At 45.5% G+C, this 18720-nt stretch overlaps 1 protein-coding gene across 3 annotated transcripts in view; it reads left to right on the top strand.

Moving 5' to 3' along the window:
- The first annotated feature begins 2050 nt into the window (after nt 1-2050).
- LAS1L (LAS1 like ribosome biogenesis factor) overlaps nt 2051-18720 on the top strand; it is a 53389-nt gene continuing 36719 nt past the window's right edge. For 2 of the 3 annotated variants that reach the window (XR_012630751.1, XM_074882930.1), the window contains exons 1-7: nt 2051-2247; nt 2902-3027; nt 3215-3284; nt 4484-4565; nt 5603-5794; nt 7706-7752; nt 10495-10604. Coding sequence is in view for 2 of the 3 variants with exons in the window: in XM_074882930.1 (XP_074739031.1) it covers nt 2051-2247; nt 2902-3027; nt 3215-3284; nt 4484-4565; nt 5603-5794; nt 7706-7752; nt 10495-10604 (824 nt within the window). In the remaining variant the exon portion in view is untranslated. Of the gene's footprint in view, nt 2248-2387; nt 2656-2901; nt 3028-3214; nt 3285-4393; nt 4566-5602; nt 5795-7705; nt 7753-10494; nt 10605-18720 lie in introns of those variants that run through there. The other variant, XM_074882931.1, reaches the window with a different exon arrangement.

Here is an 18720-nt window from a genome sequence, read left to right as displayed (position 1 = left end):
GAAGTATTATCACGGTTTGGATTTTTCTTTTTAATCTACCACCTGTATTACTCTGACACACTGAAATCTCTTTTCTTTTAAAAAACAGGTTTTCCATGTAGGCCTTTCACCTAGAGAGCAGTCTGGTTCTTCGCTCCTCATTGGCCCTTCACCTGCAGGTGCAAGGAACCTCACTCACCCCAACTATCCAGATTCCCAAAGTACTGCAGGGACTCCACAGACAATCCCGGCCTCTTCTCTCAGCCAACACCACCGCAAGGCTGCAGAAACTAGAATGGCAAATTGCTGCCAATCTTGTGGGGGATATTCTGGGCAACAAGCCCTCTTTGCCCATTACCTCGCAATTCTGTACTGAGCAGCCTCCCAACTGGGCATCACAAGCAGAGGAGCAGCACAAGCACAATTCCCCTTAGATCCCGATTCTGAAAGCAGGTGAAGCATGTGAAATCTACCCCGGTTCAGTCCTTACTCCATCTCTGTAAGAGACCAAACTCGTCACATCTTTCTCCCTCCCCACAGACAGGAAGAATGAAAAACACTCCTTTAATTTGATTTCTGATATGTCTGAGGCTCTGGAAGCAGGAGTTCTGATCAGGTTTGATGTATCCTATCTGTTCCACAGCACTGCAGTATTTGCCTTTTACCACCTTTGCACTGCGGTTGATTTCTGAAACCCAGAAATAATCTGGCAAGCAAAGTAACACATGGTGTTCCTATGCTCTGAATAAGACCCTTTGATTGCAGTAAACAGCTTGTCCTTTCAGAACATTTTTTAAGCAGATGAAAAGTGCAACTCCATTTCCAGAGAACAGGGCCCTGTTCCAAGCTTTCTCCCTGCCTCGTATCTTCTGAGAATTCACTTTCACTGCATGAGGCACCGCAGAAGTTTGGCAACGAATGTCAAATCTGTTCCCTCAACCTTACACTTCTTTTGAGTGAACTCGTTTCAATCTGGTCTTACGTTTATTAACACCAAAGAACAAGGTAGACTTTTTGGTGGGGAGGCAGGCGGAGATTGAATCTGTAAATGAATGAAAGCAATTTTCAAAGATGGCATTTTAACAGAACTCATTCAGCATTTCTTTCCCATAGTCTTTGGTATGTAATAAATATTCAGTTCAGGGCAGAAGTTCTGTGATTTTTTCCTGTTCAGTCATATTCAGATGCACACGGTCTCAACTATGCACTCGGGCATCCTCATGTTAGTCTGAATTGGGGGGGGGGGGGGGGGGGGGGGGGCTTTGTTAACTGCATTTGTGACAGGATATAAGTGGAGCTTTAGCTTTCCAGAATAGGCATTTCTTCAGAGAACGTTCATAAAGAGCTGATGAGGATGATCAACAGTTTTGCAAACAAAACCTTGCATCAGAATATTGAACAAAAAAGCTTAAGCTACCTTAAAGTTCTGACAGCCTTGGGGAAAGGCTCTTTAGGTGCTGGAGATAGCACCAGAACCTACAGCTTAGCTTTTCTCCCAGTAAAACCAGTGCGAGCAGCTCCTGTGGACTTTCACCTCCAGTGCTTTCTCCCCATCCCACATTTCAGTTCTACCCCGCCTCTGACCTCTAGCACAAGTGCGTTCCTGGGGTTATGCGAACAGATCAGTGAAAAGAGACGTTAAAAAAACCCTCCAGAAATTATTTATAGCCTGGATTATTTATTGTTTCAGCCTACTGCAAAAACCTGTAAAATGCTGCCACCAGAAAGCGCGGTTGAGCCTCCTGCAAGCGCTCCCTCACGCCGCACCCCCCTCAGCCCCCCCCGCTGCCGACGGGGAGACCGCGCCTCTTCGGCACCGGCCTCAAACCGCGCCACCGCGGCCGGCCGCGGGCCCTGCGGCGAACCACTGGAGGAGACCCCGCTGCGCCCGCGACACTGGCCCTACAGCCCCCGGGCACGCCGGGAGCCCCCGCAGTCCCGCCAACGGCCCCAGCAGCGGCTCCCCCTCGGGGCGGGGAGCGGCAGCGGCCGCTGGGCGCATGTGCGGGGCGTGCGCGGGGGGGCGGCGCAGGCGCAGCGCGGGGGCGGCGCAGGCGCACCGCGTCGCGCCATGGCGGGCCGTGCGGGGCCGGGCTGGCGGCGCGGGCAGCGGTGCCCGTCGCCCTCTGGCAGGCGGCTGAAGCCGCTGCGGACCGTGGTGGCGTGGCGGGGCAGGGCGGAGTGGGACCAGGTGATGGTGGGGCTGTACTGCGGGGACAGCCGGCTGCAGCAGGAGGCGCTGGACCGCGTCTCGGCCTGGAAGAGTCGGTACGGGCCGCGCGCCGCGCGCGGGGAGCGCGCTGCGGCCTGGGGGGCGGTGCCGCTGTCCAGGCCGCTTCCTCTGGCCCCGAGGCGGCCCTGCCGGCCCCTCCGCCCCAGGCCGCTCCCGCCGCGCTCTGTCGCGGGCCCGCAGGACCCGGCCGCAGCCCCGCGGTGCCGGGGTTGTGCGGGCGGGTCGCCGGTGCTGCCGGGCAGGCGGCTCCGCCTTGCAGGGCGCCTCCTTCGTGCCGTAGGCCTCGGGCATGTAGCTCTCGCCAGAGGCAGGCTGGCCCCGTGGGCCCCGGGGTGGGTAGAAGCCCTGCATGGTTTCTCGAGGCAGATGCCGCAGTGAGCGTATCCAGGGCCCCTAGGCCACCTTCCTCTCTTTGTGTTGCGGCACCCATAGACGCGACCAGGGTAGGTAATGGCATCTTGTGCGTGTGCCCGGCATACCCGTAAATGCTCATCTAACATACGTGTGGGAGCAGCCATGGGATCGCTCTGTCCTAAATAAAAGCCTCTGCAAAGAGCCTTTGGTGCTGTCTTTCTGCATACCGTTTCTCAGGCTGTTGTGTACCACAGAGCACAAGAAGTAGCTGGAAAGCCACGGTTTTTGCAGAGGGAGTGTATTCCTGTGAGACTGCTCACCTGTTTTTCCTTTAGGTATGGTCCCAAAATGCCTCTTGCGGTGGACTGCACCGCTGAACTGATTCGTTGCAAGGTCCTGGATTCCTCTGGCAGACTGAAGTCGCATGAGCTCATCCTCTCTTATGGGCTGGCTCTAGTAAGGTGGGGCTCTGAAGGCTATTGTGCTGTGGGAGGGGGACCTGGACAGGTGGCATTATTCAGCCGTCCAATTTCACTTTGCGTCTCTGGAACCGTCGTGTTACACAGCATGTGCAGGATTTGTTGCTGGGGTTCCAAGTTTCTCTGCAGCTCTCGATGGTCATTTATCTTTTCTGTAACCTGCACGCAGGTTTGTCAACTTGATCACAGAAAGGAAACAGAAAATGGTCAGCATTCCTCTGAGACAATTAGCCAAAGAGGTAAATATTTGATAAGAGTTACTCCATAACTTGCGTGTATACAGAGAGCACATGCATTGTCTGTTAACAACACTGGGTGGAGGGAGTTGTGGGGCGTCATTCTTTTGTAACCAAAATAATGGGTACAGATGCCAGTGCTTTTCAACCGCAAACTTTTAAAGAGACTTGGTGTAACTAGATCTACAACTTGGTTCTTTAAAGTCAGATTAGGAGTAAAAGGCTGGTGATCATTAAAGCATTCTGAATCATGTGTGATCAAAAGTCTTAATTTACATGTAAATAGTCTCACTTGACATATGCACCACACATTTTTGTTTCTTAGCTACTGAGATATGGAAAAAGAACTAAATCTATGGTTTACAAATTCTAGTCTTTGACAAGCAAGGTTATACATAAAAAGTACTTAATCACATTTGTAAGTGTTTTCATCTGATTCTCTCGCTTGAGGTGAGCTTGTCCACTTCTGTGTGGAGAAGGGAAGGTTCAAGGTGGAATTGTAGCAGCAGGACCAACTTGAGTCCTTCTGTTGCCAGCTGCACTGAGCATCGTATCTGGGTCTGAACAGCAAGTTTTGAAAGTGAAGAACAGACAGTTTATAAGACTTTCCTGTATATGCAGCCTTGTCTGGGGCTTCTGTGTGAGAATAATTAATGTGGGTTTTTTTTTTCCTGGGTTTTAAGAAAGGTGCTGCTTCTCACCTTTTAAAACTGATCAAGCTTAAAATTAGAGGTTTTGCATAGTTAAAGTTAGTTGTCCTTAGGAAAGTTGCAAAACATTGTGCGCAACTTAGAGTGTTTATGATTTGAGTATTATATACGATGTGTTTTGTATCTTTGACATACAAACTGTCATCCAGAGTGTTTCATCAGCTTAAATATAATTTAACTGATTCTCAGTATCTCATTAAATTATACATAGCATCTCTGTCTAAAAAGGCATCTGTTGTTGCAAGTAACATTGAAGATCTTAAACGGTAAAGTCCCAGGTTTGTATGGATCCTGGGCCACAGGAGGAGTGGATCAGAGAGGAGGGGATTTCAGCCTGCCCTTGGAGTGAGGAGCGGGGGGACTGCGGGTCAGGAGTGGCATCAAGAGGCCGTTCCCACCCAGGTGGAGGTTCTGTACAGCCTGGCGGGGCTGCCTGCATCTGTGGGGAGATGCGGTGGGAGCTGCGGGGTGACGCCGCGGCTGTTCTTCCAGGTGGACATCCCCGTCTGGGTCGTGGATCTGCGCCACGAGCTGACCCACGGGAAGCTGCCGCGCCTCGCCCTGTGCCGCAAGGGTGAGTGCTGGGGCAGGCGGCTCGGGGCGGGGGGGGGGGGGGGCCGGCCCCTGGCGTGCTCGGGGTGGCAGTGCCAGTGCTGTGGGCCCTGTGGGAGCACCCCGCCTCCGTTCTGGGGTGCTTCAGGGCAGGCAGCAGGCTTGTCCTGGCAGGGAGAGCTGCGGTGTGAGACACCGGGAGGGTTTGCTGCTGCCCTGGGGGGGGTGGTTGAACTGTGTCCGCTGGCTCTGGGCTCTTGGCGCATCACAGGGCAGGTGTTCAGAGTCTTTCTCCTTCCTCTGAAAAAAATACTGGAAACAGTAGTTCAGCCCTCTTGCGTCTTTACAGCACTGGAAGTTCATCTCAGGGAAAGAGGTAAATGCTTTTCTTGATTGTTCAGAGATACCTGAGACTCTTAAAAAATCCCATTTAGGGAGAAATGCAGTAGGTGCTGCAAGCCTGAATGAATGACCAGCTCATGGTGTGTGAAGGGACTCCTGAGAATTTGGGGTTAAGCACTGAGAAGCCAGTTAAACAACCTTCAGCAGGGTCCTTAGATCAAGTTGGGTAGTGAAATAGTGGTGGGAGAAAAAAGTTTTTTTTTCCATTCTATCTAATGTATGCCTAGTGTAGTCACTGCAGAAAAAAATAATGTTATAGACACTATGTTGATCATGGTGATGCTAAAGAATTAACTAGTTTTCTCATTGGAACACCACTGCTGGGACTTAGTTTCTGCTTAAATTTGGCCTAGTTTGAGCAAGGAATGGTGCTATAGCAGTATCCGATCTTTTTTGTTGCCAGAGACACAATGGGTGGTGGGTGTTACCAGGCCTGCGATACTGGGTTATGGGGTGTTTTGTTGTGTTTTTTTGTTGTGGGGTTTTTTAAAAACTCATTCATCTTTTCATTAATGGAGTTGTATGTGATTTCAGGGTTCATAACTTGTTAACAGCATTTCTGTTCATAATGCAAGTTAGCAATGTGCCATCTATGTATTTTTTTTCAATAATAAAGAAAACCTCACTGAGAAGAGAATGTTTTGTGTTCTCCTTTAGGCTGTGATGTTGTGCTGGACTGGCTGCGAAAGACATATTGGAGCCGTCAGCTGGGCAATAACCTGTGTGAAGAAAGTGAGGATGAGGAAGAGGAGCAGGAAGGGGTGGAAGCAGATGCGGAGTTGGACAGTGATGCATGGGAGATTCAAACCCCACAGCATGAGGCCTGTCAGAAACACAAGGAGTTCCATGGTGGGTGTCCCTAGAACAATGGCAGATACAAGGGTTAGATATGTCCCATGCTAGAGGAAGCAGTGTCATCTTCTAGCCCTGACGATGCATAAAGATACATCTTCAGCTCACGTTTTGGGATTCCTCTTTGGGCCTTGGTGGATTCTTGAGGTGACTGACTTTTTTGGTATTAGCTCACTGAATTTGTAGCATAAAATCTTTTACTTCTGTTGAATATGCAGAATGCTAATCAGCAGCAACAGTTATACTAGGATGATTTGGGACCAAGCGTTGTAAAAATTAATTGTAGTGTCTTGGCAGTCACAGCTTTGGTATTGAGGCCACTACTGACAAAGAAGGCTGTGGTCCTTTTACAGCCCTCAGAACTCTGTAGATTCATAACTTGAGCAAGAGCAGGATAAAGGCAGTTTAGCCAGTTTCAAAATACTTCGCATGTAGACAGAAAAACCACTAGCTGCCAATAGTATTAAAAAAAAAAAAAAGTCACAGGTAACTCAACCTGTGATAATCTAAGATACAAAGTGCAAAACAATGGGAGAACTTTGGTAAACTGTTCCAGTGATTGCCTTTCCATCACCAGAATTCTTTGAACCCAAAATAAGGAGCTTTTCTCTCCTTAAAAGTGGATTTTTAGTTTGAATGACTTACTGGAGGAAGTGGGAGTTCAGAGTACATGGCTGGTCTGTGAGTTTGAAGCATGTGAGGTATCAAACAGTACCTCAAACAGTAAAACCAATTAGTCACTATCCCCACACTATGGGGAGTAACTCACCCAGTGATTACAGTAGCCCAATCCAAGGCCCAGAGTGTGTGCAGAAATGCTGAAGTGACCCTTACTGCTCCCTGGAAGGTCACACAAAGTGGCTGTAATGATCTTTCTGGCTTTAGGATCTATGGATTTGTTGCAAGTCTTTTCTAGATTCCTTTATAACAGACTTGTACATAGATAGAGTAGCTGTGATCCAGAAAATGTTAGCTAATTTGTTGTGCGCTTTGAGTTTAATACAGATTTTATTAGAACGATCCAAACCTCAAGGCAGTACTAAACTTTGGAACTCAGCAGCACTTACCACTTCTCACGTCAGAGTATATGTCTGGGCTTCTGTCTGGACTTCATGTTGGATGAGATCCAAGCATGTGCCATTCCTTCCCCTCCCTGGCTACCCTTAAAAAAAAAGAACATCCCACCCCAGGTTGCTGAAAGAGAGAACCACAGAATGATGCAGTAGATTCTGTGATTTATATGTCCAGAGTAATGGAATGGCAGTGGTGTCTCAGTCCTACGATTCAAGTGCATCTGAAGTTGTATCTAGCTGGTGCTGGGTCGTAGGCACCTGATAGCACATGGCAGTGACACCTGAATGAAGTGCTTTGAAAGATGGTGCTATTTCAGGTACAGTAAGAGTGGTCTGCCGATAGAGAGAGGACATTTCATGTAGATGGTAAATTAAAGTTGAATAAAGTCCAGTAAGGATATGGTTGGTTTGTGAATAGCCACAGTGCTGTCACAATAGATTTAAAATGCAAGTGTGAGGAATACAAATATGGATCAGAACATGAACTGCCTATGGGAACAATTTCTTCCTAATCTGATCTATTTAGGGTTTGGGTTTTTTTGGAGCTGTCTGGATTTATCCAACTTCCCTGTCCTTGGCCACTGTTAGTGATAAAATACTGAACTCCTGGTTCAGTCCCACTTGATAAAATTTATGTTGCTGGAAAAGTCTGGGAGCTGTAGGAGTCTTCAGAGTTGTCTGATTCCGTTGTCTGAATCAGAATTTATGACTTCATTTGACTGATGTCTTCCTTGAATGTATATTCACCAGAACTAAGGAGCTTGCCCAGATACAAAATTCCCTTATACAGTTGATCCATTCCCTGTTTAAACTATATGTTTGTGTTTATTTCTAGAAAAAGTCAGAGATGTGTTGATATCCTACAAGAATGAGCAGTTTCGGGTAAGTGCAGTCTGACCACCAGCGCTTTTGGTGGTTCTTGTTTCCTGCTTGGGGCAATGAGTCTTCTCTTCATTCTCACCCAAACTGAAGAACTGGTGCTCTTGGCCAGGCCTCATTTGAAATACTTGAGTGTTAGCACGACCCAAGTGCTGTTCCAGCAGCTTATTTCACACAACTGCAGGGATCCCTTTTTTCTCCCTGTAGCATCCTCCCACAGTTAGAATCCTCCCAGAAGCGTCAGTGATGCAGCAGTGATGCATGTGCTGGTGCTGCCGGGCTGGCAGCATGCAGCATCCGCAGCGGTGCCGGTGCTTTCCTGGTTGTGTGCTCCTGACTGAGCAGAGCTGCCACTGCTGCGTGTGTGGAGAGGGGCTTGGTTAGTGCCGCCTTCAGATCCCTCTCCTAGGGTCGTCATACCTGGCTTGCCAAGTAAAGCTTCACAGCGGAGAACGAGCAATTGGAGCTGTGATGGTTTCTAAGGTGAATACTTTGGTCATGTTTATGAATGAGACACGTACTTGCTGGAGATCCCAAGCTTTCCTTGTCCAGGTGGATAGTGCTCAGCTTGATTTCGTTCATCCTAGTGTCTCTGGAAATTGGGGCCTGTCCTTCAGAAGTCATTAGCCCATGTTTTCTATCATCCATCATATTTTTGCAGTGGCCCAGTGGCTGAGGTGCTGCAGTTCAGATTTGTGAATAATTTGCCCCAGAAATCTCTCTCTGTTCAGTTTCCCCTTCTTAATAATGGGTTAGTTCTCAAGATGTGGTGAAAGCTGGGTTATAGACCCTGTAAAATGTCTTTGGATGTGAGCTCACCAATGTACTGTTGTTGTTGGGGAGCTGTTCTCACTTTTATTTCTGTTAACATCGTTAGGGGCTAAAGGTGAAAGTGTGCTAACATTCCAGTGAAGTGTAGACTTAAACAGCAGTGAGAACTAAGGTCAGGAATTTTACTGAAAATGAACAACCAGTTTCCTTCATTGTCTTGGAGTATATAACATGATTTTCCTTTGTTCATCCTTCCCTTTCTGTAGTTGGTACTGGCATATTTTATATGTCTTGTGTTGCGTCGTAAAGGAGACAAATTGATTATATGTGGTGAGTTACCTCTTAACATATTAACAGAACACACAGAAGTATTTAAAACTGAATAGGAAAATGCAACTTCAGAATTTAAACTGGCTGGGGTTGAATGGGGGAAAGGAGTAATCTGTCAATTGCTAAAGAGTAATTTGAAAACTTTTGTTTCAAAGCTCATTTGAAACTCTCCTTATCCAATCAAAATGGTGTAAATACAGACTGAAAAGTAAACTCTGTGTTATATGCCTCAATTTAATTCAGTGCTGCATGCTGTGCTTTTGAAATTTCTCTGTTTACCCTGTAAGGCTGCCTTTCTTGTTGAATGATTTCAAGTGGTGCACTCCTAGGTCTGTCAACTGTGACAAAATACAGCTGAATTGTGAAAAATGAATGCTCTATAGATACATGTGTTGTAGATACAGCTTCTTTTAATAAATAATATTTACCACTCCGAGGTACACCAAGTAAGGGTGGGCAGAGGGCTTGACAAGATCTGCCAGCGGCAAGGAGTGTTACTCCTTATGGCTGATACCTGCAACTTCTTAACTGAAGCTTGTCTTTAATAAAAAACATACTATTATGCATTAATAACTATTGCCGGTAATTTGAAGAGATGCAAGCATATTGGTCCTTTGTTGGCCTCTGAAACTCTGTTCTGTACAACAGTAGACCTGTAATTTAAAACTGTTTATAGCTGATGAAATCTCTGAAACTTAGAAATGGATTGGAAAAAATGACATGGGCTTGTTCTTGTGCCCTTTAAGGTGCATCCAGGTAGTTTCTTAACCATGGCAGCAACTGAATGTTCCAAATATCAAATAAATGCTACTCGAAGCTCTTTTAGGCTTATACCTAAACACTTACCCCTGACTGGCGCAGCAAGAGCAGTGCAGTATCTTCGCTAGTCTCCCTGTAGGGAGACTGCTGTGAGTCTCCCTGCATAAATGTATAGTCAGTCTCTACTCTTTTTCACGTAAGAAGAAGAATCACTTACACCAAAGTCACGTTTGTAACTGCACTGTGTCTGATCCAGAAACTTCTCTAGCTATTCTGTTAACTACGTACTATACTTAAAATTTTACATAAATCTTTAAGGTGTAAACTAGGCCAAAATAAGCTCTGTCATGTGGGCTGCGTACTTGGCTGTCTGATTGTTCGTATGGGTAGGCTGGAGGTTCTTTAGTCGCTTTAGGTCACGTCTTTATACTTGATTTGTCCTCTAAAGTATCTTTTTGCGTGCAGTGGTAGCTTTGCATATATAGGTTAAGAGAGCTAATCACAGTCCTGAAAATGACATTTTGGTTTTCTAGTCTCATTTTACATTATGTTCCTACCTGGCAGGAAAAATAATTTCTTCTTTTCTCTCAGTAGTTATTGTCTTCCAGAAAGATTCTGCTAGATACTTGGTGATGTAATGTGCTTCATGCCAATCTTTTATAGAAGGTGCTGATGGTAGAACTGCCACTTGGGCAGGTTGTGAGCATTAGTAGAAGGCATGTCTTACCTTGCTGAACAGACTCAGATACGGAGTATGTCAAACCAAGAAATCACTAACTCTCAGAGGAGTACTAACCTCCAGTATTCTCTCTTCCACCCTTGGGACAACCTGGTAGTCTGTTTTGTGTTATTTCCTGTTAATGTTTGGGTTTTTCCTTCACTCAGGTTATGCAGACTGCACAGTCTGTTTCAAAGTCTCGAGAACTGTGGTCCGATTCCTCTTCAGAAGTGGACTGGATTTTGGCTCAGATCAAAGACCTGATGCAAGAGAACAGGTACATCTCTGATAGGGAACTGAGGTGAAAGGTACAGTGCTGGTTGATTTCCTCAGCATCTTTTAGGACTGAATTGTTAATCTGTATTAGTGAGTGGTGTTTCCTGTGACAGGCATCTCCAAGGTGTCTTCCCTGATTTAGCTGTGCTGGCCCCGAGGCATGTCAGCATCTTTAGTGTCTTCAAGAGCTTTCCCAACAACCTTGTGTAGACTTTGATTTCACACTACCCTTTAGAATTCTTTGAAATTGCAGGGTAATACTTGGCCCCTTCTCTGCTTTCTATCTTTCTATTACTAAAGGGCCTCTAGGACCCCATGTATTGAGACTGCAGCATTACTGTATAAATTTGCATTGAGATCTTGTCCCACTCTGAGAAAAGTAATCAGTGCAACTGTAGAGGGGAGAGACTATCACATTACAGATAGGAGCTGTTAACTCCTGGTGTTTTGAGTATAAATACATATGCCATGCAAGCTGCTGATTGGTTTGAGGTTATCAGATGTTGTGCCAGAAGAAAACCCTGAGGAAGAAACTTGCACCTTAGTGGCGTTGCCTGTCGGTTGCTGAGCATGGAGTAACAAGCAAGAAGGCATGGAGATTCAGTAATGAGAAGCATAACTTTACTGAACGTGGGACTTCTTTATCACTTCAGCTGTCTGTTGCTAGACGGTTGGAAGGTACTGGTGGAAGGAAGCTATTGCACTTCCCTGTGATTCTGTTACTCTCTCCCTAAGCGTCCTCTGTTAGCCACTGACAGAACACGAATGGACCCAGTGCAGCTGGTTTGATACAGAAATAGGTACCTGAGCCTGGCATCAGCTACATGGTAGAGGGGAAATGGGCTGCCACAGTACAAAACGGGTTTTGAAAGGTTCGAGTGAGAACAAGAGACTTCATATTATGTGAAATGGATTTTGTAGGAAACGTTCAGGCAAGAGTTGTAATGCGTTGGTCACAGGTAAAAGATCATAGGAAGTCCCCTTCCATATAGGAAAACTGAAGGAGTGAAGATCTTAAGATAACCGTGTATTTGGGGTCTTTCTAATGCTGCCTTGTAGGCATGCTCTCCTATTAGTTTATGTCTGTGCAAAACTGTCCTATAACTATACGATCAAAACAAGTTCTTAATTTGGAAAATATTGTGCTTTTGATTCACTTGCTGTGCACTGCTTCTGCAAAACATGCTTGTGGTGGTGTCCCGTGAAAGTGTGTTAAATCCCGTTCTAGCAGTTCTTTGTCATCATCTTTGTATGAAGCACCTGTTACGTCAGCTCTTGCTTTGTCCCATGCAGCTGCACAATGTACGTTCAGTCCCAATTGTGTGGATTTCCAAAAGAATCAAGAATCTATTTCGTCTATCAATCTTCCTCCAGAATACTCAGAATTTAGATGTTAGTGACTGTATTTGTGGCCTTTGAGGCAGCAATGTTTCAGTCGTTGTCCTCATCAAACTGCAAAATACCACATCCTGAGGGGTGAGGAGGAGAGTTGGGGCAGCTTCGTTTTTGAAACCCTTGAAACTGGTGGTATGTTTGAGAATGCAACCCCTTGGAATGCCCAGCCAGTTCCCAGGGCTCAGCAATGCTGCCTCTGTACTACTAGCACAACCAAACCATGCTAACATTTTTCCCTTTAAACAACCTCAAGTTTCTGTCTTAAGCACATCACACTATATATTTCATATATTTCATGGGCAATTCTCAGAAGAACTCTTTAGGCTGAATTCACCATCTCGGCAGTGCCTGAACTGTTAGGATGGACAGCAAGGGAGTGGGATGGGATTCTGAGGAGGGCTGTCAGTTAAACCTTCACTACTGTGCCTGTCTGTATGCTGGCTGGAGGGCAGATAGGTCGGGATGGGAAGCCTCTTTAGAGTCCCATTCGGTGAAAAGATGATGGTGTGTGATGAATTTTATAACGTACGATCCTAATATGGAGCCATTGCTGACTCAGGAGTGTGTGGTAGAACGGGGAATCTCTGTTCTCTTTTTAGAAGTAGTAACTTTAAAGCAAACAAACAAAAAAACCCCAAACCCCCTGACATCAACAGGCAGTTTTCTGCTTTGCAGAGGACTGAATGTCTCCAGAGCACTTCCCAACTCCAGGATACTGGTGGTAGTCTGACTCGAAGCGGTGCTTGTGTACAGCATCGACGGTTATCAGCAGTTATCACAGCTTGTCATAACTAGTTTTTCTGCTGATACGCTTGGTTACATTTTTCCCCTTGCTGCTGAAGGGTGCTCCTGAGCAAGTGGCAAATACTCTGAGAGCAGCATAGTGGGGGAGCCTGCAGAGGCCTGCTTGTGGTGTAGCTGCCCAGTGGGCACGCAAGCAAGAGCATGCTTTCCCCTGATCAGCCTGGTGCTTCTGAAACAGTTTAACAGGCTTGAATTCAAGCTTTAAGGTGGTTCAGTGGAATGCTGTTCTATACAGGGAGCTGTCAGCAGAATGAGGCAGCGTTTTTTGCATTACTGTTTCTACAGGAAACTCTGGTCTGGCAGTTGTAGAGAAGACTTGAAAAGTAACCATCCTGCCCCCAACACCACCTCTAGCTTGGAAGGAATGTGTGCAGTTGTCACGTTCCGTTGAACAGCTTCTGTTAGTCCAAAAGTGCCTGCGTGTGAATCTTTTCTTCTGGAAAGCTGTTATCGTGGATGAGCAGTTAAGGTGCTTCAGTGTTGTTATTGCATTGTGTAGGCTTGTGGCCTTATAAGTTGGTAAGTCAAATGGAAGTGTTAGACTTTTCCTGTCTTTCAAAAAGACCTACTTGTGGAAATCATTTTAGGATAGTTGCAGATTATAAATGAAACATTTATTACCTGCACAGTGTGTTGGGAATTTCACTGCTTTGCAGTCATTTCTTTAGAAGGTAAAGTGGCAGTAGGATGGAATTGTTTATACATCCTTCCTTCTTCACGTGTATGTGATAGCATGGATTACAGGGCACCAGTGAATTGGTGTGCTCAGGAGATGCTGCTTCCAAAATTAAAGCAGTTAAAAAAGTTTTTCATCTGTCTGGGAAAGTCCTAGAACTAGGTGGCACATGCCAGGAGCCTGATTCCATTTCCTGCTTTCACTGTCAGTTTTCTGAGAGTTTTGTTTGGAATTCTAGCCCAGTAACTTAGATAAGGGTATGAAACTCAGATGCTAGTGTGGCCTAAAGAACTTCAAAAAGGGGGCAAAGAATCTGTGAAAAACAGCATCACCGGATTCTTTGTTCCAACCAAAAAGTCTGATGATACAGTATCTGTAGGGTATCTGTCATTTCTTAAGTAATCAAACCAAATCAAACATTTTTGTAAGAACTTTGTCTTCACTGCATTGTGCTACATTGAATAAGGCTTTTTTGATGGTTCCCTTAAGCACAGGCTTCAAATAAGACAAAGGGAACAGAGGGGAGGAAGCTGGTTTCTGTGACTATAAAAATGTATGTTTTTTCTGTCTGGTGGGTTTTGTTTCTGTTAGCTGTTTCATGGTTTCCTGAGTGACTCCCAATGATCAGGCAACTTCATTAAAATAGCTGCTCTGATATGCAGGGAAATGCCCCACTTGCAGCAGCCAAGGATGGGGGACTGTTTCACAACTCACAGCTTGCAAAACCAGCAAAGAGCCAAAGCCTTCGGGAATGACGCTACTGCAGAGATTTTGCAATTGCATTTAACTGCCTTGTGTGTTCGTTGTTCAGAGAGAAGTTTTGGTGAGCATGTTTTTATTTATATATATGTGTGTGTATACACCTATTATTTCTAGTAGATACTGGTCCCACAATTCCAGACTTTGGGCCAAACTTGTGGAAAGGAAACATACATCTTTCTGCATCAGAAAAGCTTTGGCAGTGAGTTTCCAAAGCTTTATTCCTTTTACTTTAGAGGCTTTCTCTCCACTCCTTTTAGCAGTATTAGCTCCAGAAAGCCCCAGGAATGCAGTGTCAGGTTACATACTGCTGGGTTTGGTACTTTTCTGTATTTGTCTGCTGTTGTCAACAATAGATGTCAGATAGGCCAGCTGCTGTAATGATGCATTTTCCTTGATTTGTGCAGAGTTGTTTGATTATATTCACACATGTGCTTGTTCTTGGGTGCTGGCAGAGCCCAAACAGGGAAGAGGCATGTGTTATAGGAGAATGTGGAAGTCTGGTCACTCAGCTTATTATTTCTCCTGGTGGGTTTCTCATTCCTTTATCAGAAGATAGAGAGAAGTGGAACAAGGGACTTGATTGACACCTTTTTTCAAAGACGAATAGGTCACCCTTAACCTTTGCCGCCTCTGTTCTAGCTAGCACAACTGGAAACCAAGTGACGGGCATGGCTCTGGTGCAGGTACTGCTTGAGGGTGGTGTTAGTTTCCAGACCCCCAGGCAAGATCCAGTCATGCATCACCTGGTAGCTCTGCAGGAGTTTTGTTGCACTTACACAGTGTTCTCTGTAAAGTACCTGAAATAATAGTGATGTAATGGGTATGTTTTGTCAGAGTGACAGTACAGGCTCAGCTCCACAGTTGTTTCAGTGTGAGGCAGCAGTCACTGGAACCAGATTTTAGCAGGGCATTGAGGTATAGTAATTTTTCCACTGACTGTTGTCATACCAAAGAGGCATTTTATCCATTCTCAATGTCTATTTTTGGTTCAGGCAATGTAGGCCAGATGCTGCCGTGCTTCCCCTTATTTAAGCCTTCTTTATGCCTACTTTCCCCATTTTAATCCTCCAAGGTGAAAATTACAGAATCACAGAATCGTCTAGGTTGGAAAAGACCTTGAAGATCCTCCAGTCCAACCATTAACCTAACATTGACAGTTCCCAACTACACCATATCCCTCAGCGCTAAGTCAACCCGACTCTTAAACACCTCCAGGGATGGGGACTCCACCACCTCCCTGGGCAGCCCATTCCAACGCCTGACAACCCGTTCTGTACAGAAATGCTTCCTAATATCCAGTCTAAACCTTCCCTGGCGCAGCTTGAGGCCATTACCTCTTGTTCTATCGCTTATTACTTGGTTAAAGAGACTCATCCCCCCTCTCTGCACCCTCCTTTCAGGTAGTTGTAGAGGGCCATGAGGTCTCCCCTCAGCCTCCTCTTCTCCAGACTAAACCCCCCCAGTTCCCTCAGCCGCTCCCCATCAGACCTGTGCTCCAGACCCTGCACCAGCTCCGTTGCCCTTCTCTGGACACGCTCGAGTCATTCAATGGCCTTTTTGTAGTGAGGGGCCCAAAACTGAACCCGCTTATCGAGGGGCGGCCTCACCAGTACCGAGTCCAGGGGTAAGATCGTTCCCTGTCCCTGCTGGCCACGCTAGTGCTGATGCAAACCAGGCAGGATACCATTGGCCTTCTTGGCCACCTGGGCACACTGCTGGCTCATGTTCAGCCGGCTGTCAATCAACACCCCCAGGTCCTTCTCTGACTGGCAGCTCTCCAGCCACTGCTCCCCAAGCCTGTAGCGCTGCTGGGGGTTGTTGTGGCCAAAGTGCAGCACCCGGCATTTGGCCTTAGTGAAGCTCATACAGTTGGCCTTAGCCCATCATTCCAGCCTGTCCAGATCTCTCTGCAGAGCCTCCCTACCCTCGAGCAGATCAACACTCCCACCCAACTTGGTGTCATCTGCAAACTTACTGAGGGTGCATTGATCCCCTCATCTAGATCATCAATAAAGATGTTAGACAGGAGTGGCCCCAAAACCAAGCCCTGGGGGACACCACTCCTGACCAGCTGCCACCTGGATTTAACTCCAGTTAACTTTACTTGAAAATCAGTTTAAGGCTTAAAAATACTAAAAATTCACATCTTGAACCTTGCTGGGGTGTCCTTTCTGCAGACCAGCTATTTAAAACAAACCAACCAACCTACAAGCATACAGTTGTTGGGGTTTTTTTTCTTTTTTTCTTTCCCCCCAGCAAGAACATGTGTATACTATAGCAAAGTCTGGAACTAGCACTGCAATGAGATTGCTACACTTTAAAAACACCTGACTGTGTGTCAAATTTGAGCTGAGAGGGAGGAGAAAAGCAAAGAAATCCCACTAACCACTTGTCTCTTGCCATCTTCTTGGCAGCCTGCTGACAGAACCATGATGACTTATTCAGGAAGTGTTGGAGTTTGCCTCATGCAACCAGGTCTCAAAACCCAGCTTCCCCTGTTCTCCTGTCTGGATCCTTAAGGGAGAATCTTGTTATCATGCAATTGTTTGTTTTGCAACATGCAGGTGGCCTAATAAAGAATCCTATTCCAGGCCTTTATGTTGTTTAATGTTAGAAAGTTGCTTGAATAACAGTTTTGCTTGAGAGAGAAGATGATTTTTCAATCAATCTGCGTTTTCTACTGAAGCTCTCCTCTGTTGGAAGACTTCTGTTGTGTTGCTTATTTCGGAGAAATAACAGGACAGAGACTACATTGCATCTCAACAGATGCTGCACTAGCTTATATAAAAAAAGTGTCGTTATGGACAAATGCTAAATCCCAGTAAGAAACAAGTTGAGCTGGCTGAGCATGAACAGTCAGGCAAGTCACAAGTGCATTCATCTTGTGGAGGGAGAGACAGAGGTGGGGGAAGCCTCAGAATGGTAGAGCAAACTCTAGGATTTGGCACTCACTCCCATATTTCATCCTTGAGCACCTACTTCATCTCATGCTATTTTTATTCCAGCATCCAGATGCAATTTTTAAAGAACACAAGCTGTTGTATTTATAGTTAATGGAAGGCTGTGCCTATATCCAGCTTTTTAGAACCACCCACACATTTTCTTTTGAGAGCCCAAAATGATTAAAAACAGTTCCCAGAAGGGATTCATACATGTACCTTTTACTTCTGTTTATTAGTAATAGCATGTTAACAGTATTGAAAAGGAGACCCTATCGCACTCTGTTTTCCATGGGTCTTTATGTAGCAATGTACAGTGATCTGGCATGGGGTTTCTCTTAAGTGCAGATTTATCTTTCTTTAGGGGGAATTCTCCATTAAATGTTATTGTGTGAATGGTCACAGATTCTCTTCTTCAGAAACTCAATAAAAGCTCTACCTTCTGTAGCCCTTGCTACCAGTCCATTCTCCACCATGACATTTGTTTGAGGAGATGAATAGTATTACACTACCAAAGCAGCAATGAATGTGCAAGTACTTACAATCAAGTCACTTTTTGTACTTAAAGAAACTCCACGAGCTTTAAACATATGTTTGTGTGTATATGTTTATATAAGCAAATAGAGGTTCCTAGAAGTTGTTTTCAAATACCATTGTGATAATTGCTTCTGCTTTGCTTCGTATCTGTCCTGAAATGCTGCAATTGTTTACTCCTTTGGTCCATGGAGTCTGTTGTGCATCACAAATGCAGCTGGGCTAGTGCTTCCCAGTGGCCTCTGTGAGAATCTAGTTTTCTGAAGGACTAATGGTACTTTGCTTCTCAGCTGAAGACAGGGTTGTTCCTGCAGTCTCCTATGTATTTCTGAAGACACGTAATTTAAGGACTCAGCTTCTTGCTTTCATTTAAACAAGAAGTATCTTTTGATTATTCACTCCTGGAAAACAGACGACGTGCAAGGGAGGAAGGCTGGCATGGAATGCATTGACAAGGTTGTGACCTCATTAGGTTTGGAAACTTGGATTATGGACTCAGGGATAACACAGTTTATGAGTTCTCTTGAATATGTCAAATGACCTATGAAAGTGCTTTTTAAATTTAGAGTGCCTGTGTAATTCTGAGTAAAGCCTTTCATTTCCCGTATCAGCATACCCTGTAATTTGGATTGTGCAGAGGACAGAAGATTCCTTTAGACCTAAAGCAAAATGAGCTAACTGCAAAGGATCCTCTGCTGTCTGCTTCAGACAACCGACCAGTGGACCTTCCTTAGACAGATGTTCTTCTGCTTAAATGATTCTCTTCAGAAGCTGCCATCTGCATGGAGATGTCCTTAACAGTTGGTGATGACCAGTCGCTGCACATAGGAATAACAGTAATTATGCTGGAACAGTTTCCAAAGAGAAGGATTGAAACTGGATTTTGGTTTTAGAAACAAATTACATTCTACCACTTGCCTTCTGATACTCCACCACATCATCTACAGATGACAGAGTGGTCATTCATTATGACAGAGTGGTGTAGTGTTTGGGTTGTTGTTTCTGCA

Source organism: Strix uralensis, chromosome 13 (assembly GCF_047716275.1).
Source record: "Strix uralensis isolate ZFMK-TIS-50842 chromosome 13, bStrUra1, whole genome shotgun sequence".
In the NCBI taxonomy this organism is placed as follows: Eukaryota; Metazoa; Chordata; class Aves; order Strigiformes; family Strigidae; genus Strix; species Strix uralensis.
This window is presented reverse-complemented; position numbering and strand designations above follow the sequence as displayed.